The following is a 25,898-nucleotide window of genomic DNA, read 5'->3' as shown; positions in this document are numbered from 1 at the left end:
AGAGAATGTTACACTAGAGATGTAAGTGATTAGAAAAGCTCTAAAAGTAATTACAGGCTAATTGGATTGCTGGTGATACCTTATAATAATGATAAAACGGGCACGACAACCAAAAGTCGTCGGCAAAAGGCATTTACAGACAGAAAAGTTTGATGTTGGCTTCTCTCTAGTGACTATCTTTCTTAAATGCGCGTGACAGTCCCCCGGGAGCTGTGCCCATCACGTAGGTACGGCATATGTCCCACGCGGATGGCTCACCAGAAGCACAAGGCTTAAGAGGAGCTTAATATCTTTAAGACTTGTTTTCTTTTCAGGATGTCCTTTCAGTTCGTGCACATCTGTGCTGCGTTAGTTTTTCACCGTCCTGCTTTATCTGGGACGGCGTTGCCAAAAAACCAAGGTTACCCAATTTTTAGCTTCTCATTAAGGTTGAGCCATGGCTTTAACTAAGCGGAGAGGGTTCATGGCTGCCCAGCAGCGTGTTAGGAAGGGAATGAAGTCTCCAATTTACAATCTGCTACATGTGTGCAATTACCCAGACCACCAACGGTGAGAGAAAAATATTAATCCCCAGACTTTTGTTGGTCCCTGTTTAAAATGGTCACATGCCTTTCCCAGGCCAAGAGCCTCGGGTTTACGTGAATCTGTTTGTGAGTTTGGAGTAATGGCACATCTGCCGGTATCAGATGTCATCCTTAATTTGACTCGTCTCCCCTCTGCAAAAGCCACGAGTTTTGAGCCTTGTAGCTCCCCTTCTTGTGAATTTAGGCTTTTGGGTGAATTTAGGCTGCGGGCGGTGGCCGTGCCCTCGTGCAGGAGCCTCCGTGTCCATCCGGGACACCCTGGAGCTGCCTCCTGCCGGAGGAGCAGGAGATGCTCCAACCTCCCTCTGCACTTCTCAAGCCGGTAGATTTCCTGGCTGCCAGCTTGTGCTGGAAAGTGGTCCAAACTGGAGATAAACCATGGTCTTTGGAGCCTGTGAGGATTAAAATCACGCTGGAGCCGGTTAGCTGCAGCTCCCCAGACAGCTCTCGGTCACGACCAGGTTTCCAAGAGTAAATCTTAGCGGTGACATGTAAACCCCGAATGATGGTGCAGCCACCCGAAGTATTTCTGTGCACGGTAGCAGAGCATTCTAGCTTGGCCTTTATGTTTTTTTTTATTATTATAGTTGTATCTCTCTTTTGATAAAGCCTGCTTAGCTGCAATTTTAGCTGCTTTAGGTCAACCTTAGTTTTTTCAAGCCACGGTACGAGTGAGTTCAAACAATGATACAGCTTCATCTCCTCTTAGTCTAATTGCCATACTTTTCCAGTTTATTAGTTTCCAAAGGTTGTGCCAAGCTTTTAAAAAAGGTAGGCAGGGGAGCCTTGTCTCCTGCACGCCGCTGGCAGGCTGCCACACCGGGAGGAATATTGCTGGCTGCTCCAGAAAGGGATTAACATGAAGGCATTTTTCCTGACAGTTAATTTCACATATCACGGTCCTCGTGACTAGAGAGGGGCAGGGACGAGGGGGCAGCCGAAAAAAACCCTGCCTCGATTTATTACTCAGGTATAAAAACATTTAAAGTAATGAATAAAATCCTAAAGCTGTAAATCTGGAGCTCAAAACCTAGGTGTGTAACGTGACGGAGAACAATTTAAGCCTTTGCCTCTTTGGGAGAGGTGAGACATTTGGACTTCATTTCACAGCCTGATTTTCATTAACCTGCCTTTTAAGAGTCAGGATTATGAGAAGCCAGGTCCTCTGCTCCCTGACAGTGATTTATGGAGATATTGTCAAACCCCAGCACCCCTGACACAAGAAAAACATAATTTGCTGCCACGCAATGGCAAGACCCCTTGAAATGCCCAGAAATAGCTGGCGTTTACAGAGGCTTTGAGCGGCTTGAATTGGTTCTGGTAGCAGCAAATTTGGGGCCAGAATCTGAAACGTCTGGGGCTTTCTGAGCGGTCCTCTCTTGTGTTCATGGTTTTCAGAGAGGAAGATAAGCAGGTTCTGAGGTTATTGGTTTGTTTTCCTCCAAAATCAGCTTGATACGAGGGTAGTGGATCTGGCCTCTCCTTCCCAAACACACACTGACTCTTTATCTGTTTTATGTTAAATTTTGTTTTCCATAGTGCTGGTATAGACCTGGGGCACTATTTCACTTCTGTAAAGATATGCCAACGTGCTACACCAAAATCTAGCTTTTTTTTCTTCTCGTTTATGAACTTTTTTTCCATAAGCAACATTTCAAGCACTGCAGTCTCTTCTTGCGAGGGAAGAGGAGGAGGATGGAGAGACGCTGGGCTATGGGAACACGATTCCCAGTTCGAGATGCTCAGAGCATGAAGAACTGTCTTGGCTCTGCATTTGCCACCCACCACTGGTTTCATACAGCATCTTTCCTGCTCTCTAACCTCTCCGTTGCGTTTCCCCCACAGATTATAACGGGAGAGCTCTACCGCATCCACTACCTGAAGGAGAAGTCGCGCTCCTTTATCCAGAACCCCTACGTGGCTGCTCTCTACAAGCAGGTGGGCTGCTTCGTTTTCGGCTGCGCCATCAGCCAGTCCTTCACAGACATTGCCAAAGTGTCCGTCGGGCGCTTGCGGCCGCATTTCCTTGAAGTTTGTGATTTGGATTTCTCCACCATCAACTGCGCTAAGGGAGTTTACGTCCAAAACTACACCTGCAGGGGAAGCGACAGCAAGGTCCAGGAAGCCAGGTGAGACCCCGGGGCATCGAAGCGATGGGTTGCCACCACCAAAATGGTGTCTCACGCTAAATACGTCTCGGGGCTTCTCTGCCAGCAATAGATGATTCAAATGCTGCTTTCTCTGCGAAGGTCGTAACTCTGTCTGCCAGCGACAAGCACTTTCCCTCGGGAGTTGCGGGACTCGGCTGAATAATATTTCTTTGCCTTTCTCTTTACTCCTACGCTATTGTTTCCCCGCGTGGTTGCTCAATGCGGGAATTCACCATAAGAGCTGAGCTCATAGTGAGCAGCTGGAGCTGTCCCATGCGGCGGAGCGGAGGGCTTCTCCTCCAAGGAGGTTCCACGCAGGCAGGGCTGCCAGCGCCTTCCCTTCGAGCTGTCTATCAAATCCATCAGACGTTCAGTTTTGACATTTCCAGGAGTGCATTTCACATGCCGCAATTAAGCGACCGGAGAAGTTGCTTCTTATTTCTTTACGGTTTCCTGGTTATTTGAGGCGAGACGATGAGTTATCGGGCTATCCTGGAAATAACTTGCTGTCCCATGAGTAGACCAGGAAGGGACGAACAATGCGAGCATCCTGCCCATCCGTTCGCTTTCTGCCTCGCGAGCGAGTGGGGCGGATAACCGGGGTTTTTAGAACCCAAAAGACTGGGGGTTGTGGGTCCCTCTGCTTTGGCACCCTCTCAGTAGCAGCAGGCAAGCCACCATATTACATGTAAAATTATAATGCTGAAGATTATAGTGGCTGGTTCTTAGCACCTGCTTTGTTTTGCAGGAAATCCTTCTTCTCCGGGCACGCGTCCTTCTCCCTCTACACCATGCTGTATTTGGTGGTAAGTAATCTCAGCCTCGCTTCAGATTGAGCCGATTTATCCCCTGTCCCCCTTTCCTGAGGCACTCACCCATGTTTGGTGGCAATAACGGCACGATGAGCATCGGCGATAGAGGGTCAGCTGAAAAAAAAGAGCCTGAACGAGCCGGTGGGGGAAAGATCCACTCGCAGCCCCTGTGGTGGTATTTGGGCTGGACTCCTGGGGTGATAGCTGAGCAGTGCAGCCTTGGGATGTAGCCAAGGCCGCAATTAAATCCGAATCCTACTAAATCTGCGGACGACCTGTGCAATTTTGTTCACCCCCACGTTGCGGTTTCCACCGGGGAGCGTTTGGGGCGAGCCAAAACGTTGCATCGATGGAGGGGAAAGATGTGCCTTCGCGGCTCTGTCAGGGGGTAAAGGCTGGTTCCCAAATGTGCCAGCGGAGCAGGTGGAGCAGCCTCTGCCCGCCCGGATCCGGAGCGGAGGGCTGAAACTTGTTTTTCTTTGTCAGTGAGAAATGGCTCTACCCTTCCTGCGCCGGGGCTGGGGCGGCTGCCAAGGTGCTTCCTGCTGGGGCTGGACCCGCACGCAGCGTTTTGGGGGGGATCTGGGTAGTCATTTGTGTTTTGGTTTTCTTTTTTTTTTTTTTTTTTAATTATTTATTTTTCCAAAAAAATCAGGAAAAAGGTTTCGGGATTCCTTTCAAGGTTTGTGCCTTCCCCATCTCCTGTAAGCTCAGACTAGCAAGTAAAGAAACAGCATGGCACTGATAAAAACATTAAAGACGAGCATTGATCTATGAGCAGTGTTTCCCCCCCCCATCCCTTTTCTTTACCCTCTGAAAAGATAAGGGACCACTGCTCCGTCCTGCCTCTTCCACCCTGGAGTCCCCCTCCCTGTGAGCAATTTCTGTAATTTAATTACTAAGCTTTCCAGGCTGTTGGGGGTGGCGTATTAAAATCTTTCCTCATTTTCCCCCCTCCCCCTTTTTTTTTCTTTTTGTTCTTGGAAAACTTCTGAATTTCTTCAGTAAACCCTTTGGCCATTTCCTCCCAGCTGCGTTACAATGCAGAGCCGCCCCGGCAATGCTTTGCAGGAGGCTCAGCCCTCCGCCGCTGCCGTCGCAAAACTTCCCGAGCTGAGTTTGGAAACCATCGTTCACACCGGCATTTATTTATTTCCGAGGAGATCTGCGGGCAGTCAGATAAATCAGCCCTGAGATGCTTTTGAGCCTGGCATCTGGAAACAGTGAGGACTGCCAGTCCCTATTAAGTCAGCAATTTTTTTTTTTCTGTGTTTTTCTGAAAATCCAGCAGTTACGGAGCAGGCAAAAACCAAACGGGAATGCTGGTGGCAGGGGGTGCACTGGAGACCCCAAAACTGCAGCGTGCATGCAACATTCCCACAGGGATGCGTGGAAAACCTGCGTGGCTCATTTTCCAGCGCTGCTTTGCACCAATGCCTGCTGCCTGATTTTCTTTTTAACTTAGCAGCAGGCTTCAAAAGTGGCGCTGAGCTCCTGCGTAATGCTTCGGAGCAGAAAACTGCCTTTAATCTCTCTTTGCTGCCCTTCCCTGTCCCCATATGGGAGCAGTCGAGCTATCGGTGCTCAGCAGCCTCTGCCCCTGTCCCTCCTGATCCGGGACAACAGGCTGCTCCACTTACCCATCTCCGCGGAGCGGTTTTGATGCCCAATCCCTTAAGAATGATTTTATTTTTTAACTTGTCCCAAAACTGGGATAAGGTCGGTAGCAGGGTCTGTCTGACCAGCTGTTCAGTTGCCTTGTGCCTTAAAAAGTCAGGGGAAAAATTACACCAAGTGTTCGGTCATAAATTGAAGGGTGAAAAAGGAAATTGAGACAAGACAGTGTGATGTGGTGCCTACAGAGCTGAGGAAACGATGATCTTAAGGGTCTATTCCAACCTAAATGATTCTGTGATTCTAACTTTTCTAGCAGCACTCTGCTCTCTGTCACTCCAGCTTCCTGGCCACTGCCAGAGCCTGAACGAGAAATCTCATAGGAAAAGGGAGGCAGAAAATCTGTCACGTTGGAGGGGCTGATAATATCTAAAAACAATTTAAAAAAAAAAAAAAAAAGGAGGCTCTAATAACCCAGAGGGCTTTTATTTAATATAAAATAAACCCCACTCTCTTGCCCAGCTCAGCAAATGAGTGGGGTTTCAAAAACCTGGTTAGAAATGTGGCATCCACCATGCCGGCGCCTGCAGGAGGTGGGTTTGATGGATTTGACCAGGGGATCATCTCAACCAAAACAAAACAGTTGTTGTCCGGCTCCTGGGAAGCAAGTTGCTGCCGGTGCTTTGGGTACCAGGAGTTTGCTGGGAGCCTTTGCAGAGTGGGGGTATTTGGGGGGGCTGAGCACGTGCTGCGGAGGCTTGGCCGCTCAGCCGCGTCCCGAGCGCGTTCCCTACTGAACAATACTTCATATTTCAAGGATAAGTCACTTCCCGTCTTTCCTGGCGTTCCCTGGCTTCGCTCTTAGAGCCCATTCTGAATTACAATGTTTTCAAGTTTGCCTCACCTGATGGAGAGGGGTGCCAGAAAGCTTTAGTTGGTCTATTAAAAGATACCTGGATTCCCACGCATCCCACGGGGCTTCGCCTGCACCGTGGGACTGGATTTGCCCGGGTATTTGATGGCCAGTGGATGGGTGACCACAGCTTGCTCATCGCCTGGCACAGCAGCAGTGCCCTGCGGTATCCATCAAGGATAAGCAGTTTGGCCACAGGCTCCCTATAGGAAAAGGCAGATAGATGCCAAGTCCCAGAGGGCTTTGGGGGAAAAGTCCCAGGGAAAGGCGCTTGTGATACAGTAAAATCTCCTGGGATTTAGTTCTAAACACGGAGATTTCAGGGCGAAGTTTCTCGCAGCCTTCTTGTCACCAAGAAAACCCAGTTGACATCAGGCCTTTGTATAAAAAAATTTAAGAGGGGAAATTGCGCTTGGGTAATCGTCTTTGTCTTAATTTTCCTTGCTTTGTTACTCCTTGGCTGAGTGAGCCCATAATACATATTTATAGCAGGCTGAGGAAAGATGAGGTATGTAATGGCTTATTCCACGCAGCCCTCTGGACCTGACCCACACCTCTCCAGTTTTGTTTCGCTGGACATGGGGAGTCTTTGTAGAGAGCGATGGGAGCTTCCCGCTCCCCTCAAGCACGTGAGACCATAATGCTGATGGTTTTGGTTTTTTTACGGTACAAAGTTGCCTGAAACCACACAGAGGATGCAGAAAAACTAAACGAATATCAGAAAAGCTAAATTAATATCCCTCAGCAATGTTGGCTGATTCTGGATAAAAGGGGAGTAAACCAGGACAGCTCGTGTATTTAATGTGTGTTGGTGGGTGAGGCTGAAGGCTTCAGATCAGAGTGGGTTTTAGTGTGTTCTACCGATTTATATGAAAAATTAGAGATGTTGCTGGCTTTGCGTATCAGGGGGAGCGTGAGGCTTCTCACCGGGGTTTCTTGCTTGAAGGGCGAAGGTCCCAGTGTCCTCCTGCTGCTGAGTGATGACGTGCCCCCGCGAAGGAAACTCCGTGGTGGTTGTGGACTTGGAGTCAAGTTTAGCGGTCACCTAAGTAAACGACTAAACTGGAATCGCATCAGAGGCCAGGGCCGAGGCGTGAACCGTGTTGCTGAGCTGATGGGGATGTTCCCGATGGCATGGGAGGATGCTGTACGCTCAGCAAAGGCAGGGAAGAGGCAAACAACGCATCCCTTTGGCGCTGGGAGGTCTTTGCCCTTCTCCTGTCCTTGTCCCCTGGCCATCTTGGTGCTAAAAGCTGAATTCTGCAGTTCCCCTTCCTCCAGCTGGCTTTGCCCAGCCAGGGAAGCGCGTTACACCGGGGTGAGTTTGGATTTGAGGGGTTTTGGCCCCACACTGCTTTGGGTACCACTCTGTTTGCAAATGGGGCTGGCGATGGAGGTGACTTCAGGTCAGACAGTCAGAAACAAGAGTAGCCATTTCCCAGAAGGAAACCTTAGCTGTGACTAAGGGATGTGGCCGATGGAGTTCAGCCTTGCGGTGGGGAGAGTGTGAAGGGGACGGGATTTCTGGGCGGCAGAAAGCCCCGGGAGGCTGGAGGTGACGGTTTCAGCCTGCGTCCCCTGCCAGCTCCTCCTTGATGGGTTTGCTCGGGGATTGTGTGTGGCCACGGGCTGTCCCCACCAACACTGTGGAAGTCCCCTGGCAGAAGAGGAGCGATGTGATGTCCTTCAAGCCATCTGCTTTGTGGTAACTCGGCCTCTGCCAGGAGACAGTGGATGGGAACTCCAAATAACTCCTGCTCTGTGTGATCCCATTTTCATTCCATCCACCCTTGCTTCTGTTGATGCTCCTCCTGAGTTTCGCTGCCCTGTGATGGTCTGTGGTGGAAATAACTCCGGTTGTGGTCTTGCTCCTCCATCCCTTCCCAGGAAGGGCTCCATCCAGCCCCACATTCCCATCCAAATCTGGCAGTCCTTAGCAGGCAGTACTTCAGATTTGCTCCCAGGTTTCCAAAAAAACCTTCAAAAGCAGGTTTCCAGATAAATTGCCAGGAACTTCCCATTTCTTGGTAATAGCACTAATTCCTGGTTTAGGGAAATTCTGATCCTTTCAGCCCCCAAGCTCCCCTCCCACTTTTTGACCTTCTCTTATTAACTAGGTTTTTCTTTCATACTGAGGGCAGAGACAAAGTTTGGAGCACCCTGAGGCTTGCCTCTAAAGTACTTACAGGATCCTCAGCACCCTGGTGTTTGAGCACAGTTTTCGATGTGCTGCATGCTCATAATATGCCTGTGGAATACGAAAAGTGCTGTTATCCTCTTATTTTTTTCCTTTTTGTTTTACTTTATGAATGGGGAACTAAAGAGCAATTTTCCCAAGACTTTTATTGCGGCAGTAAAAGGAGCTCAGTCAAGATCCTCACACTGATAGTGCAGTGTTTGAGATGCATCTATTTGGGTGGGTTTTGTTCCTCCAAGATGTGCAGGTGTGGGTGTGAGTTGGGTGCTGGGGACTTGGGTGGCACCCAGCACACCTCGTACGGTGCCCCGCTGCCTTTGCACACCTTTTCCAGGGCTAAAGTGTGTACGTTAGGCACACAGTTCAGAGCTGTGCTTTGGAAGGAGTGGGTCAGTATACAAACAAGTGTATTTTTTAATCGCTTCAGCCCCAGAAGCTTCTGCTTTATTGTGTGTTCAAACTCGGTGTTAGCTTTTTATTGCTAATTATTGCTAATTTTTAATTGATACTTTGCATCCTCACCTGTAGATGACCTATTTAGTCCAAGCCTGTGGGGTGGAATGATTTGAAGGGATGTCAAGGCTGTGCGAAAGGGACAAATGTGAGATTAGCCAGCAGCAAAATTCTTTCTTAAGGGGTTTGATGTGAATGAGCCTCAAGACTAAAGTAAGATGTTAGGTTTCAAGTCTTCCTGGTAGAACTAAGAGTAATAGTTTCTAAGGTATAATACTTGGAGCTAATTTTGCTCTGCAACAACATAGCAGAACCTAAGCTTTGCACTGTCACCTGGGCTGGGCTGAGACTCTTGAATGTGAAAATAATGCTGAGCCTAAACCATGGCAACAGAAGCATATTTTTATATCTTTTGCGTGCTTTAAAAATGCTACTCTCCACAAATGCTGTTTTTTCAAGAGATATTGTCTCTGCACTGAGAAGTTGTATTTAAAGATCTCAGGGACCCCAGGTCTCTCTATCACCACCTTCCCTGAATACTTCCCAGGAGTATCCTGCCTGCACGGTTTATTCTCAGTGGCAGATGACTGGGTGCGCAAATACCGTGGCACTGAAAATTCGGCCAGCCTAATAAGCATTGCGAACTAAAAATGCAGTACCCTGCTAATGAACCGCGTAGATGTTTGCTTGCGGGATGAAGTGCCTGCTGTTAAATCACTGCAAGTGACTGTGCAGGATGGGGTTGTGCTATTTTACAGCTCCAGCTTTCCAGCTCAGCGGTGGCTGTGTTTTACCTGGAGGGAAAGCACCTCCTCATCGGTGATGGGTTTTGGGGTTGTATTTTTTTTTTTTTTTTTTTTAGATCTTTCTGGGCAGAACATGCCTCCTAATTTTGATACGTTGATTGTTGACTCATCTTTCTGCCGAGCGTAGAAATCATTATCCCAAACTAGAGAACCAGCCGAGTGGTCCATTCGCTGGGCTACATCAGCGTGGGTTTGCTGTGGGGATCTAGAGAGCTGTAACGCGTCCCGTAGCATCGCATGTGCAAGTTTACACGGTGCGGGGGGTGTGCCCTGGTGACGTGGCTCCGTTCCCAGACTTGGGCTGGTTTGCAGATATATTCCCCAGAATCGTAACGTGTATTAGCCAGCGCCGAGCTGTTTTGGTACTGCTCTCTTCCATGTTAATTGGCTAACAATTTGGATAATTTGGAGCATCTGCTCCATTCAAATGACATGTTGTTTCGTTTCCTCTAAAGAGCCCAGTGTGTTCTTTCCAAAAAGGGGTAAATATAATGTTTATGCAACAGCCAAACATTATGAATTGGCCAAAATGATGCTTCCCCCTTATCAGCTTTCCAAATAATTCTGGTTTTTTAGGTAAATGGTGTCATTAAGTTATTTGTGGTTTCAGGGAACCCAGCGAGAGCTTCATTCCCTTTTGTATCAAGGCAGTGTAAACTGCTCTGGATGTGTAAAAGGGATTGTAAATGGGTATTAAACCCCTTTCCAGCCCTCTGATGTTGCAGAGTCCCACGAAGCACGCTGGCTCCGACTTCCAGTGTTTCCTTTAGGACCAGGCAGAACGTACCTGCTGCGGCTGAGCCCGTGGGCAGTAGGTCTGAGCTGCAGGAGCCGAGGAGCATTTGCCGGGCACTTTTACACCCTTTGAGCTGTCAAATGCCTCTCTGCTCCCCGAGCCCGAAGGTTGCTGCGGCGTCCCTCCCTTCCCGCAGCCTTCCTCCCCGCGCTGCGCCCAGCCCCGCTCATCTGTGGGCAGCGGGTTGCCGTTTTCCTGTCCTCTCTTCCCGCCCGGCTTCCCGGTTCCCACAGGAACCGGCCGTGCCCGCCAACGGAAACGGGCCCGAGATAGTCACGGAGGGGCAGGGGACAATGTCCATTTGACGTCACGTCAGCTTCGGGTTTTTTGGGTCAAGCCAGGACCTTGCTTTTCCCTCGCTGGGTAGGAGTGACTTCCCATGCCACGCGGTGGGACGGTTGCTCCCTACGCCCCTGCAAACCCCGGGGCTCGGGCTGGGAAGAATGGTGGCAACGTTAGAGGATTGCATTTTGCATCCACGTCGTCAGCGGTTGCGGCTGTGTCTGGAAATTCTTGGGGCTGGCTCTGGAGATGCGGCGTGCTGCATCCATTCCGTTTTTTCCTCAGAGAGATACCGTGGGTCCTGCGTGCCCCAAATTTGGGATTTTGCTTCTGTCACACACTAAATAGCGGTGGGGAGGAATTTCCTTGCTCGGCCCGACGCGATGTTGTCTGGAGGCTGAAGCGGGGCCACGGTGTGAGCCGGGATGCGGGGGGTCCCAAACCCCTGACCCTGCCTTACCGAGGAAGGGCTGTAGCCATCCACCTCTGCCCTCATCCCCTCCATGGGTTAAAATTCCCCCCCCCACATGACGGAGGCCACACATTGGCAAAGAACATCGTTCTTCTTTGACAACTCGCCCCTTCCTTGAGCCACGGGGCCGTGGGTGCCCCACAGCCAGCCCCACAGAGCGGTCGCTGCCCCTCTTGCGCATTTTGGGCACAGCTTCTCCTTTGCTACCCTCAAATTAACGGAACCTTTTTGTTTTCCTCTCTTCCCGGCAGTTTTATCTGCAGGCCAGATTCACGTGGAAGGGAGCCCGCCTGCTCCGTCCCCTCCTCCAGTTCACCCTCATCATGATGGCGTTTTACACCGGCCTGTCCCGTGTGTCGGACCACAAGCATCACCCCACCGATGTGCTGGCGGGCTTTGCACAGGGAGCCCTGGTGGCTTACTGCGTGGTGAGTACGGCAAATCGCGCGAGAAACGGCAGCAGGGATGCTGGTGGGGGTCCCGGGGGGAATAGCGGACACGTCCCTAGCCCACGCTGCCGTGAGCTCACGTAACCCCCCCGTTACAGCCGGGGGACGTGGCAGGAGGTGCCGTGCTCGGGGGGGACTCGGGCCGGCGTCGTCCCCGCGTGACAGCGCGTGTGAACCTCGTTCGCAGGTGGAGCGCGGCTCAGGAGCGGAGCACCCTACCAGCCTGATGGTGGGTGCTCTGACAGGCACCCCGCAAAGGAGGGTGGGGGCACCCGCCGGCGCTTTGCCCTCCCCAAGAGCAAACGCCGCTAGCCGTGCCGCAGGGGTGAAGCGATTCCTCTCGTCCCCCGCCAAACGAACTGCATATTCAGCAAAAAATGCAACATTTAAGGTTTTTCGCCCAGCAGCCTTGAGCTCCTGGAGGCTCCCGGGCAAAGGGTCCCTTCTCCCGGGCAGCTCGGGGTGCTGCAAAGGCGTTCAGACAAGGGAGAGTATTTCCCTCTCGGCCAGCAGCATTTGCTTCTCCAGCTGCTCTCGGTAACGAGCACCAGCTCGTTTTGCAAGGCCTTCCACCAGGACCCGAGCGGGGAGTCTGGGATGGTTGGGACTATGGCTCTTCCCTGCACAATCCAGCCAAAAGGCATCTCCCGGGCGCGGGAGCTGGTGTCTGCCCAGCGAGGGGAGGCAGGCTGTCTCGTTTGGTGGTGGGTTTTTAATGTAGCGAAAGGGCTCGTGAGAAAACGGCGAACAAAAGCTGTGCCCGCTTGTCTTCGGCTGCCGGGCTTGTTCTCATGCAATTTGCTTTCCAAAGAGTGACCTGATTGCGCAGCTCTGTAACTCGAAGTGACACATGTAGAAGTTTAAAGTAGGCAGGGTGGGGGGCACCGGGTCGGGTGGCTGCTTCGCATAGAAACAAAGGGGTTGGGGGTTATGGTTGTTTGCATGTCTGTATGAAATCCTGAAAGCAAGATTTTAACAGCTTACCACTTTCTTGGGTTCTTTTTTGTTGGTTTTGTTGTTTGTTTTTTTTAATTGATCTAAAAGTAAAGCAGGCCCTGGAGGCAAGGAATTAAGTTGGCTAACGTTATATTTTGCAAGGAGAGAAAATAGGCTATTTATATACTTTCCACTCACTGATAATATTCTAAAGCCAAGACAAAAATGTCACTGTCGGGAAGTTTTTACGAAGTATTATTAACTCTCTGAGCAGTAGCTGTTGGGTTTTGCCGTTGCCCGATGCCAACGTCCCATGCGGGGCTGGCAAATTCAGAGGGGGGGGGAACTAGAGAAGCGTGTGGGGGCACAGACGCGTGCTGCTGCTGTAACGCCTGCTCGCAGCAACAGCGTTACAGGTCCTGCGTCCTTCGTTCCAGTATCGTCAGGGTGTTTCTTCAAACCCTGGTCATCTTTTCCTATCCCAGCGCTCAGCTGGAGCAGCTCGATGGCAGCGCTGGCAGCCCTGGGGAGAAAAGGCCCTGGGCCACACGGGGAGCAACTAAGCAGCTTGTCTCAGTCCAGGTGCCTCGATTTGTATCGTGTGGGTTTATTGAGACACCACGTGCGCATCGCCAGGTGGTTTTACGAGGGGGTATTTATCTCTCCGTGTGCCTTTCTGCTTGAGAGGTGGGCTAACGTCAATATATAGGGGCAGTAGGGACCAGGCGATCCATCCCTGGATCCCGGCAGCGGTTTCCGAAAGACAATAGCTCTCCGGATGCTCGGGACGAGCGTCCCGATGCTTCCTGGCCGGGATGAATGGCAAGGGCTGGCCGTCCCCTCCGGCAGCTGGAAGCCGTGCTGGGAAGGGGAGGCTGCGGCGGCGTTGGGCTGGTTTTCCTGTGTCGAGGTAAACCGACATAGGAAGCAGCTGCCTGGAGTTTCACAGGCAGGCTTGGGTTTGCCTGGGAGCCTGGGGCAACCCGTGCTTCTCGTCCCAGCCGGCTCACGGAGGGGGCAGTTGTCTTTGCACCCTTTGCAGGCATGGCGCGGTGGCTGCGGACATCTCAGGCAGCGGCTTAGGACTCGGGGCAGGGTTTAAACCCAAGCCTTGTCCCATTTCATTGGCTTGCAAAGAACTGTCAATATGTTCTTGTTCTCCCGAACCTGGCTTTGCTGGGGTGAGGTGTTGCCTAGGAGGAGCCGGCAGACTTTCCTCCCCTTTGGGAGATGGACAAGAGGAAGGGTTACTCCGAGACTCATGGAGTTTGTGTTGAATGTATAGTTTAGCAGCTTTTTCCTAAATTACCGGTATATCAGAGCAATTACTGGTATGTCCTGGTGGTCCTTGCCCAGCTCTGGGATCCAGCTCTCGTGCACGGGATGCTCTAAAGCAGAGGGAGAGACCTGGAGACTCGTCATCTCCAACCCATCCTGGGTGCTCCCAGACACCCTTTCCCCCAGCAAAGCCTTCAAGGGTCCGCTCTGATGATAGTCAAGGGCCGTTAAAATACCATCGTTATCAGGCTGTAATTTTCAGTAGAAACCAATTGTGGGTTTCGTCTCCGAGGGCTGCCAGAGCTTGAATCCAGGTTGTGCTGCAGCACACACGTTTGTCCTTCAGTGCCTGAAATAACAAGCAGAAGACATTAGTGTCAAGCGCTTCCAGCTGATGAAACATTCGGACTCGGATCCAGGGTGAAATACGATGAGGATTTCTTAAATGGAAATAGTTCTTATGCGCATTGTAGGCAGCCTGCTATGCATCGTGTAGTTTATGTCTCATCTGATGGAGAGAGAAAAGGGGAGACGTCAGAAGGACGTGCTCCTGGTGTTGCTCTGGTTAGCTTTGATGAGTTGTTTTAACCTCTCTATGTGATTGAAGATTTCTTCAGTATAATGAATAGGAATTGCTAAGTGGCAATATAAGATATTGGTTTACTTTGTATAATACGCGCTCGGTCTTCTGCCATCAAGTTTTCTTTATGGGTGGAGAGCACCTTCTACAGGAAATGGAGCTAATCCAAGTGAAAAACTTTGCATGTTTATTAGTCCTTTTTTGTGTTAAACAGTTCAAGCATTAGGAGGATTTAACACACTGTTTTAGCCCCCAAAGATCATGTTTCATGATTCCTATAAGTGTTTATATAACCTCCAGCCACGTTAAAGTGAAATACGGTTTAAAGAGAAATGAAACCTCTTAACCCAGTCTCTGAATTAAACCCTCGAAAGCAGCGAGCAGCACATTAAAAGCTAAAATACCCAGGATGACACTCCACCATAACTCACTCCTGTCCAAAATAGGGACCAGACTCGGTGTAATCCCCATATGCTTCTTGCACTCGGCAATCTCCTCCCATAAATTGATTTGTCATGGCTATCTTGGTGCAGAAATTGGACATCTTTTTGATTGAATCCAGCTCTCTGAGGTGGGCAAGCAAGCGAGATGGCATCCGAAATGCACCGAGCCAACCGAACGGGGGTTTTACAGTTATTAACGACCCAAGAGAAAGCCATTGCCAGAGCCGTTCGACGTGCTTTTACACTGTGATGCTGCAGCGAGAGGCCAGACTCCAGCTTGTGATCCTTGGCAGGATCAGCTGGATCCTGTCGTTTAACCAAAGGTACAAATGCTGCCACTTGGATGCCCTGTAAACAAATTTATCAGCTCTGTTATACAACTGGGCAGCCAGACACCAGCACACACACCGAAAAAAGAGCTGGCTTATATGTCAGCTCCCTCCCTGCTTTTCCACCGAGCAGTAAAAGCCAAGCAACAACAGCTCAGCTTCCTGCATCCCCACTTATTGTAGGAGTAAATTGCCACTTACAGCAAGTTTGTTGTCTGTTCAGCTTGGCTCCTTATCTGCCCGTGCTGATAGGGACTTGCAAAAGTTGTTTCCGAGGACGACTAGACCTGCTGCATAGGGCTCTGGGTAGCTAGAAAATGTGGAGATGCAGACGGGCAAAACCTTTGCTCCCTCCTTGTGTGACCCAGCCTGGATGTACTAATCTAATATTATTCCTTTGAGCACCTTGGACTTATTTTTTTTCCCGATTTACCTCGTTGCTTAAATATTGCATTCGAGTACTGTGGGAGCAAACTCAAATGTGCTGCTCCTCCCAGGGCTTTGGCTCAGCAAACCCGCAGCTCAGTCCGAATTATTGATGCTTAAGGATGTCCGAGATGAGCCAGCAAATTTGGGCTGGCGGAGGCAGTTGGTGGCAGGACCGAAGTTTGGGGCTTTGGTGCCAGCTAACAAAACGATGAGTCCTCGCCACTTTTTGCTCCGTCTAGAGGATCCGTGCTGTCTGACTCTTTTCCCTTCTGGCGTGGGGCTGAGGTTTGGCAAGGGAGAAAGTGCCCCGGTCCTGGAGGACCGATAAGCTTTGTGCAGCGGCTGCCAAGGGAGGATGTGGAAGTTTCCTCCCAGCACTTTGTTTCTTATTGTGTTTCTACCTCCCGAAATTGCTAAGTGCTGGCTTTTTCGCATCCGGGAGAGGGGTTACCTCACGGGATATTTAGGAAGAAGTAGTCGGGAATAGCTCCTCCTCTCCTTAGGCTTTGGCTTCAGGACCAGATCCTGGCTCTGTACCGGTGCCTTGGTGGGGCATGAGGAGAGCATCGCTCACCGTTGACTCATTGCTGATAACTTTTAACACAGCTTTGATTTGAAAGCTTTTAATTGCCTACCTGATGTCCGGCTGAATGAATTGTTTCGTGCTGACTCCATCCCTAAAACCACTCACCGTGAGTCAGGCCAGCCCTTTGGAGACCTTTTGTTATTTTATTGGACTGTGGGCCGTGTGTCTGTTTCCTGGCTTTTCAACCTGTTCAGCAGAGGTTTGGATATTGGACTCGGTGATTACGCAGTGAGAAATGAAATTGTTCTGTAATGTTTTTACGCTGTTCTGTGAGGTCCGAGCCTTTTTCCGTATCGTACAGAAAGGTGGTAGCAGGCGCTTGGGATTACACAGCTATCAGTGTTACGGGCAGGCATTCAGTAGCACCAAAAGTGCTATTTTTGCAGCTTAAAGATACGTATATATTCTGTAAACCAGATTTTTGAACAGAGCATCGCCCGGTGTGGCTAAGTTTGCCTTTTCCACTTATTCCTACAGGTGTTTTACGTCTCAGATCTCTTCAAGCCCAAGACAAAGACTTGCCTGCCTCCACCGCCCATCCGGAAGGAGATCCTTTCACCTGTGGACATCATTGAGCGGAATAACCATCACAACATGGTGTAGACCTTTGAGAAATTGGATGGGTGTTGTATTTTATTTTAAAATTTTTTTTTTTTTTTTTTTTTTTTTTTGCAAAAAAAGACTGCTGACAGCAACTACCTGCTGCTCTCAAATCTCATCAGACAGTAGAATGTAGGGAGAGACTTTCTTGCCCGACCAGTAAAGTCTTACTCTGTGGTCTTTTCAACTTGCGACATTTGGATGAAAGGGGTGGTGGTCAACTAAGTCAAAAGCGACAATGAGAAAGAAAAAAACAAAACACAAAAGCCGAACAAACAAAGAGAGGTGCCGGAGTTCTGGATGTGCAATTGGTTTGAGTGTTCATGTTGTAGTGAACGCCAAATTGTTCATAGCCTAATGAACACTAAGGGATTTTTGGAAAGCTGGCCATCTTAGGGTTTTTTACTATGAAGATTTCCAATGCCTGCGAGAAAAAAAACCAACTCACGACTAAATTGTGTAGCACTATATACGAGAAACAGCACTGAGTCAAGATCTGGGATTGGTTTGTAAGAGTTGCTTTTTTTCTCTTTTTGATACTAGTTTATGTTTTTTCCTCCTCTATTCCATACTGTGACTTAGTTTAGAAGAAGCTTGCCCAGTCAAAGGTCTCCGAAGGGTCTCTGTTCACACTACACGCCTTTAACGAGCAGTCCCGAGACGCGCAGCGAGGTTGAATAACTCCATCCGCCGCGCAGAGAAGCCACATTTCTTCCTCTCCGCTCGCTCCCTGGCCGAGGGTTTGTCCTGCCTGAGCCCCCCGGGCACGTTCAGCACCCACAAATGGCCCTTCATGAAAAGAGCATCCTCTGCTTCCCGGCCACCCCCACCCCTCACCTCCCCCCCAAAATCACAGCACGTTTTCTGTGCGCCCACGGGAGCGGCGGCTCTGCTGAAGACGCGTTCGCACTACAACCTCGGGGCTGAGTCCTGGGGAAACTTTTATTCTGCAGTTTTGGGACGGGCTGCTGGGCGGCACGTCCCAGCCTGGGTGTCAGTCGGTTTGTGCATCCCCCCCCCTCCTCCTTCTCCCTTGGGCACCCCAGTGTGCGCCACAGCAGGTACCAGGTCCTGTGCTCTGCTCGGTGACACCAGTGGTAAATCCGTCGTGCCTAGATCGAGTGTGATTATTTTTTTTTTTTTTTTTTTTTTTTTTGCCCGGAAACCACAGGTTCTTGGTTTGCAGCCCTTTCACAGAGCGCGTTTGCAAAGGGATCCCGCAAAGCATGCAGAACGGCCATTTGCACATCCTTCTTACAGAATCCGTCCTATCATTTCAACTATAGCAAGCTATGATTTTTTTTATATATAAATATTATATAAATAATGTATAAAACCTTAAAAATTAACTATGTAAAATATTATTTCTGAAACAATTTTAGATATATCCACTATGACTATAAACTGTGTCCTGACCTGTGTTATTTACATTTTGCTGCTTAAAAAAGCATTGGATTAATTTTTTTATAGTCGACTAAAATATTGTAGTTCTGTGGTAGTAATATTTTAATGAAAATAACTACAATTAGAGACATTTGTATAAAAAAAATCATATTAAATTGTCTGTATTTTTGTAATGTTCCATTTTGTAAAGAGAAGAATATTCAAAGACTTTTGTAGAATACAAAATTGAAGTTTGTATCTGCGAAATTATTGCTGTATAAATGTGCTTTTTAAATAAAAGCTCATAACACAACTAAACATCCTGGTGCGAGTTGCGTTCTGCCTTTGGGTTGACCTTCCCCTGCCAGGGAAATAGGGCCCTTGCCCAGCAGGACGGTTGGGGGTGACCCTTTGGGATTTGAGGATACATGAGGGTATCTGGATGAAAAAGGACCCGATGCCACTTTTGATGGGTGTGCGAGAAGGTCCCACCAGTTCCTGACTGGGGACGGTATGACGGGGAAACTCGTGGGTTTGCATTGAACTGCTCTTAGCTATGCCCAGTCTTTGAGCAAATCCCTTTTTATTGAGGGCATCCCTTTTTCTTAAGCACTGTTATAAGCTTTAAAGAAATATTATCGAAATAAAATATGAAGAGCCACAGCCCCTGCCCAGGAGGGCTCACAACTACGCTCTGCACCAACACCTTTTCCATGAAAAACAGACACTTTGCAGCTGAACAAAAACCTTGCAGCTTGCTGGGTTGCAAAGATGTGGGTGGAAGGGGAAAAGAAGAAAAAAAAAAAGCCCACAACACCATGTGCTCAGATACGCACATGTGCACAGCATACAGTTACAAGGCAGCCTTGATTTTTTTTTTTTTATTATTGTTTTTTTCCTCCTCCTACAGAAGAAAATGAACTTCTCGGCAGTGACACACGGTCAGGGCTGCGTTTCGGCCACTCCTTGGGTGAACCGCATCTGCAAGATAACGCGGCACAGAAATAATTTGCAAGAATGCATGACAGGAAGCGAATACCACATCAAACTGCAAATAAATAGCAGGTGGAAATTAAGCAAGCAGAACTCAGCTAGCACTTGCTATTATTATCCTAATTAGTAGTAATATTTTATTACGCGTGGAAAACTCTGTAAACCCGCACCTGTCCTAAACGCAAAGGGAGTTTCCATGGTGCCGCGTGTGATTTGAAAGCGTTTGGGGGCTGTGTTGTAGAGGTGAGATTTTTTAGCTTCAAGGCAACGGTTGTGAGGACAGACTCTTAAGCCCCAGTTTATCTCCAAAATACACCGCCTGGGTCTAAGTGACCTGAGTGGGAGGACGAAACTCTGCCACGTCTGCCCGCGCCTGGCAGGAGCTTGGCCCCGGGGACCCCTTCATGTGCCGGGCTGGCTCGGGTGCAGCAAGCGGTGGGCTGAGAAAAGTGTTTTCCTTTGCATCTTAACCCGCAGCTACTCGGAAGAAAACAGGAATACAGATGTCTGGGTGAAAGAGGAGGGCTTGGAGAAGTGTCGGAGGGGAAACGGCACAGGAGGCGATAAGAGCCGGGGCAGAGCCGGTGGCTGCAGGGCCGGCGAGTCGCGGGACCTCACTCAGGATGTGCGGGTCAGGTTGGGGAGAGGGAGAAAAGGCCACGGATAAATTTGTGGAAGGCGACAAGCTTGAACGTTACAGCGCAGGGCTGAGCATCAGCAGCGCCAAGTCCTATTTCTGGCTGAGCGATGGTCGTTTCCTCCTCCGCTTCCCGTCCCCCTTCCCGGTCCTGTCCGATCCCATCCGCACCCTCGGGCTGGGGGGGCACGGGCAGCTTTGCCGGGGCTCACTCCGGCCGACTGCTTGGGAAATAAGTAAAGGGGAGCGGTAATTGCTGGAGGCATGGATGGGAGAAGGCGATACGTGGAGGCATGGTCCACAGAGACCTTTTTGGGTTGGCGGCGAGTAGAGTAAATGTTTAGGTGCTACAGGAGGAATGAGCACTGATATTAAATGAGCATTTCAATGAAACCCCATAGAGAATTGAAAGCCAAAGGAGCGGAGGTGTAGGTACTGCAAGCCGTGAGCACGGTGATGGAGCGTATCTATTGCCAGCGCTTCCTGCGGGGCAGGAAGGAAGGGAGAGAGAAATGGGTGAAATGGAAAAAAACCCAAACCCAAACCCATACGGGCGCTAGGATCCCAAGGTAACTGCTTCTGCGGGTGGTCCCCGAGCAGCGTCTGCATGTGCAGCCGGAGCTTGCGCCTCGCACCGCTGTGACGTTTGGTCCTTCACGCAAACGCACATCAGCAGGGATGCTGAACAGCCAGGAGAATTCGGGGCTGGCAGTTTGCATGCTGCTCCGCACGCTGCAGCTTTCTGCAGCTATCCCGGCGAGGGACAGATGAACAAACTCAGATGCGTGCATGCAAACAAGGCGTGCTGCTGGAGCCCGAGGCTGGATGCTGGTTGTGGCCTTTAGTGCTACAAAATTTGGGCTCTGCTCATGCCGATGCTAATCGGAGGCTGTGGAGCACCCAGCGCCTTTGAAGCTCAGGCCTGGCTGGCAGATCCTTTCTGCACCAGGGGCTGTTCTGGTCAAACCTGTCTTTTTTTGCACTGAGACTGGTTCAGCGTGTTTTCGCAGGCAGGGATTCCTGCGTGCACCTGACTGCCATGGGAGCAGGTCTTTTGTTCCAGGATAAGAAAGGTTTACGCAAGCCCCAGGTTCGGCAGTGTTTCGGTGTACCTAAACAGCTTCACTCAGCAAGAATGCTTGGCAGCCTTCAGAGGCTGAAGCTGTTGTACTTCTGCTCAATGATTTTTGGATATGAAGTTCTCAATCAAGGGAGGGGGAGGGAGGAGATTCGTCCGGCAAGCAGAGACCTGTTTTTCTCATGCTCCGAGCCTGCCTTGTTTTGGGTGTCCGAAGTTTTCATTCAGCTGTTTGTAAAGATAAAGCTAGCGTTCGGCCGTGGAACCAGAGGACGTCTCGGGCTGAGGTCCTGCAGCACCGGGAGGGCTGATGTCAAGTCCACGTCCATGGTTGGGGTCCAGCACGGCCAGCCCTGGAGCCAGCACCCCACGTCTGCTGCATTTCTCCCCCCGTCTCCCCTTTCTCTCGACACACCCTCTGCCTTCATCCACCGTTCTCCTCCCAAAAGGCAAGCGATTCCTACCTTGTGTTTATCTTTACCTCTGGAGACCAGATCAGAGGCTCAGATTTTTATGAATGAAGTGAATCACTTGCCTCCTGGCTTCTGTAAACACGGTCCATCTACCTGCCCACAGACACGAGCTACTGCCCGTCTCCTCCAGACTTTCCTACCCTTCTTCCCCGAGCGCCGGGTGATGGACCTGGCACGAACCCCACGGCCAACTGCTTGTCTTACCAAGCTACATCAAGGTTGAACAGAAGCTGTCGCCTTCACTGAAGGAAGCAGGAGGAAGAAAACAACCTCTTGTTGACTCAGTGGGGGGGGAAAAACACACAAACAAACCCCAAAACCCAACAACTTTCAATTATCACCTTTGCACGCCACCCCCACTGGCACCAGCCGGCGCGGGAGTGCCTGCGTTAGCTTGTCTTGAGTTATAATTTCCTCGGGGCACAGACTACACCTATGTATGTGTTTGGGTAGTAGTGATCGGACTGGTTGTGATGAATCCCCGCCCCGTCCTATCTGTAGCTAGAAGGGAGCGAAGTCACCGGGAAAATCTCCCGGTTTCCTTAGAAAGTCTCGTTCTGCGAGTTCCTGCCCTGCTCAAGAGCCGCCGACTGCCACCGCGGCGGTAGCTCGCAGGCAACGCTGCTTTTAATATATAGTGGCGCAGCCTCGCGTAGCATTTAATTTTTGTCTTTAACCCAGAAAATAACCGTCTTGGCTTTTTTTTTTTTTATCTCTCTCATCAGGTGACTCTCAGCGCTGTGTTTCGGGCCACGTGAAGCGCGAGGCTGCCAGCTAATTCACTGCTGGTGGCAAAGGCACCGGCATCTGCGGTGTTTAAAGGCATGAACTCTACAGGGTTTGAACTCACTTTATGCTAAGGGTTCATAACCAGCAGGAACAATGGGCTATTATTTAAGAAAAACACCTTTTAGTGTTTCCACGTGTCAGCAGAAAGTTGAGAAAAAGAACCACCAAAACACTAAAATATGTGTACACACACATCTATGGATGGGAGAAATGGGAATTGAGGGGAATTCAGCCTGCTCCTGAAGTCTTTGAAGTGATTAAAATTATACCAAAACTTGAAATAATGTGACTTCTCTTTCCCACCTGAAAAATGAATAAAATGAAACAAAGCCATCACTTAGTTTGTACAGGAACTGGTGTGAAAAGCTTGGCTTTCCAGCCGCGCTTTGACATCTCCATTTCCAGGTGTGTGGTGTGAGTGCATGCTAGCTGAGGTCAGCCTGAGATATAAATTAAATAAAGGAGTGTTTAATTCATGCTAGGCTGATCTCTTCCCTGGAGAAACATCCTGAATGGAACAGGAAGAACTGTGCTGTTTTAATAAGGAACTCAGAAATAAAATAAAATCTAAAAAAGAAAAGAAAGAAAGAAAATAAAATCTAAAAAAGAAAAGAAACCCTTTTTTTATCCAAAGGAGGAAGGGAGCCAGATCTCCCGTGAGCACCATCATTTCAAAGGGACCTGCCTTTTGCACAAGTGCATAATTTGCTTATTTTCAAAGAAATTTTAGTGGTGTTGAAGGCAAATGAATAACATTGCTCCAGCCTCCCAGGGCTTGTCTGAACAAGAAAAGTTGTTAATGTTTAATATGAGGTAAAATTTTAATCCATTTCATTAAACTGTGTAGATATTGTTAGCTCAGTTTTAAGCAAGATTAGTCCTGTTTACCTCAAGTCAAGTAAGCACAAGTATAACTTCAGCTGATATAAGCCTTGCTTAAATTAAAGGAAGAATAGCTACCAAGGCTTGGGGGGCGGGGGAAGCCCATTGAAGCTTTTCTTTAAAACAAAAAACGGGGTTTGCTTTGATTTTTTTCTTTACAAAGTATTTTTTTCCATGGGAAAACAATAAAAACTAGAAAAAGTCTATGAAAATTTTGCTTGTAAATGATGAGACAATTGCAGCTGAAAAAACACTACTTAATTCAAGAGAGGTAATTCTTTTCAGGAGAGCCAGCCTAAGCATCCCCTTCAATGGATGGGCTGTGAGCCTGAGCCGGTTAGACATGGCACTTCCAACTCACCTATTTCTAAGAGTCACCAACACTGACCATAAACAAATTAATCGATGCCGAGGCCAGCAGGATGCTCTATCCCTCGTTCAGAAACCATCCTGCAGCTCTTAACGTTTAGCCTTGTAGCCTATGGCTAAGGTACCGCAAGTCCTTTAGAAAGACATCCAGGCTTGATGTAAAGGTGCCAAATTATATTGGATTTACCACATCCCTTGGCCCGCTGTCCCACCGGCTCATTGGCCTTACCGTTAAAAATATGTTGTTAATACTTCCCTTGTTTTTCACTACTAACTGCTTCCGTGTTCCCATGCCCCATATCCCTTTGCTTTTATTTATCAAAAAAAGCTTTCTCTTATTAAATCGTGCCATTTTCCCATAGCTGAATCCCCAGGTTAGCTTTTCATGGGGTTTCCTCATAAATAATGCTTCTAAGTTTAAAGCTTGCTCAGTTTTTGCTCCCCCTACAAGAACATAAGAAAGGCTGCAAGTTAACACAAAATCAGCGGGGAAGGGACTAACTGGGGACCAATTTTTCTTTGTACAAGCAATTAGACAGGAACACCTTCTGCTTGTAGGTCAGATTTAATCTGATGCTCTCCAAGCGGAGAGATTCCTTATCAGGTCTTAACCCCTCCACCTTCCAGGCCCTGGGAGAATAGTGGCTTGATAGCATACACCCTCCTTCATGCCTTCTTCAGTCAGACATCTTATCTGCTAGACCTCAGGGTACTTCGGAAAAACAGATAACCCTCTCTCATAGGGTTGTCCGGCGCTGCAGAAGAGGCCTTTTTTTCCAGATGAATATTAATGACTTCCGTGCCAATGTGTAAGATGCGTTTCTTCAAGCAACTTTGATGGGTGGGCAGCATTTGCGAGCTTGGAGTGGGGGCTAAGTCACTTTATACTTGGTAGAAATCAGGTATGATGCTCTTAGGCAAGTGAACTGGGCCACCACCAGCTAGGGAAAGAAAAGTCATAGAGGTTTGGAGATGACTCCTTGGGGCGATGTGAAGCTGGAGGTTTAAGAAGTCTTGGAAAGATGATTTTGCCATGGATTGACAGGTACCTTAAAATTCACAGAGCACAACTATCTATAATCATTACAGCTTTACAAAGGAGCTACAAAGGAACTAGAAGTTACCTCGATGCTAAATTCTTGCACTGCAGCTGACATACCAGTAGAGCGAGAGCGAAGCCGAATGCAGATTTGACCTTGCTGAAAGCAAACAGCAGCACCCTGGGTTGATAGCAGATAACTGCACAGACGCCAGCGAACGTGAGCTGAACAAAAGGCTGCAGAAGACTTTCCACCCACCGCATGCTAATAGGCTGGAGGGGTAAGGGGAGGGGTGCTAGGCAGAGGGTTACATCTTCAGTCGGATTTATTAAGGACAAAATATTCAAATAACTGTGTGCTGGCTCCTTGTCTGAACTGGCACTGAAAATAGGAAGGCAATTGCCTTTCTAAGCTCTTGCAGGAAGATTTGAATAAAGAAGGCAAGCTTACTGGAGGCATTAAGCCATGCGTGTCTTATCTTGCAACGAAGGGAGCAGTTCCCTGTGGAAGTGGGCCAGGCTGGGCACCGAGCAGGTGGATTAACTGTTCAGAGGAAAGAGCATGGAAAGTAGCTTTCTTGCAGAGCAGGTCTCCATACAAATAAGTACGAGGCAGCATGGATTAGTGCTTAAGCTAATGAACCACTCGTCAGACCTCTCTGGGAGAAGATATTAGCACATAGCGGTACAGCCTTCGACAGGCTGGCACCTCCGCGAGGAGCCAGAGGGTTCGGCAGAGAACAGGCTGCCTGTAGCCAACCTCCCAAAATACACATTGTGCTTTAATGGAAACCTAACACAAACATTTCCAGCACAGGACCTGTAACGAGCTTCCAGTTTGCCTCAGGACGTTTTTTCCCGATTTGGTTATATTTATGAGCAGCTATTTTTGCTTAAGTACAGAAGGGGAAAAAAAAAAAAAATGGCATGGACTGAGCTCCGCTTGCCCCTGCACCCACTGCTGCAATGGGGAAGGGGAGACCTTTTGGGGTGGTTCACGTCCATAACGTCAGCTGCTGTGCTTTGTTTTTTATTATGGAGGAATTTATACATTTTTGCAGATAAAAACCAGGCGATCAAGGGGTTTATTAAACAGAAAATGAGCTTAAGAGCACAGAGAGGCAAAACTAGTTGTAAGGTGCCAAGGTGGACAGGAGTGGGGTGAGGTTGGGGCATGGAGATGTGGTTGGCTCTAAAGCAGTCACCCTTCTCTGCCCATGGAAGACCTTTCATGGTTGGGTTTAGGCACTCGAGGAAACCCGGGGCGGGTGTCAGGAGTCAGAGGGAAGTGTATCCTCAAGGGATGCCCCAAAAGTATTTCCCCCTATCTACACTATCAACCAAGGTAGGTAAACTCATGCAGAGGAAGCTGATCTGCTGGTATTTCTAGTTACCAAAAATGTCTGGGGTTTCTCCTAGCCATTCCTCACTTTATTAAGGCAGCTTTGAGTTAGGGCTTTCCCTTGAGAAATTCCAATATTTTACTGTGTATTTTCCTTCTGAATTGAGACAGAAAATCAAAATATTACCTTTTTTTTTTTTTTTT

The 25,898-nt window shown here is 49.0% G+C and overlaps 1 protein-coding gene across 1 annotated transcript in view; it reads left to right on the top strand.

Annotated features, from left to right (window-relative positions):
* PLPP3 (phospholipid phosphatase 3) overlaps positions 1–17,729 on the top strand; it is a 45,273-nt gene extending 27,544 nt beyond the window's left edge. Inside the window, exons 3-6 of the mRNA XM_052802396.1 lie at positions 2,430–2,713; positions 3,483–3,540; positions 11,331–11,507; positions 16,587–17,729. Of these exons, the coding sequence (XP_052658356.1) occupies positions 2,430–2,713; positions 3,483–3,540; positions 11,331–11,507; positions 16,587–16,712 (645 nt within the window). The 3' untranslated portion in view covers positions 16,713–17,729. The remainder of the gene's footprint in view (positions 1–2,429; positions 2,714–3,482; positions 3,541–11,330; positions 11,508–16,586) is intronic.
* The last annotated feature ends 8,169 nt before the right edge of the window (positions 17,730–25,898 follow it).

Source organism: Harpia harpyja, chromosome 11, assembly GCF_026419915.1.
Source record: "Harpia harpyja isolate bHarHar1 chromosome 11, bHarHar1 primary haplotype, whole genome shotgun sequence".
Taxonomy (NCBI): Eukaryota; Metazoa; Chordata; class Aves; order Accipitriformes; family Accipitridae; genus Harpia; species Harpia harpyja.
This window is presented reverse-complemented; position numbering and strand designations above follow the sequence as displayed.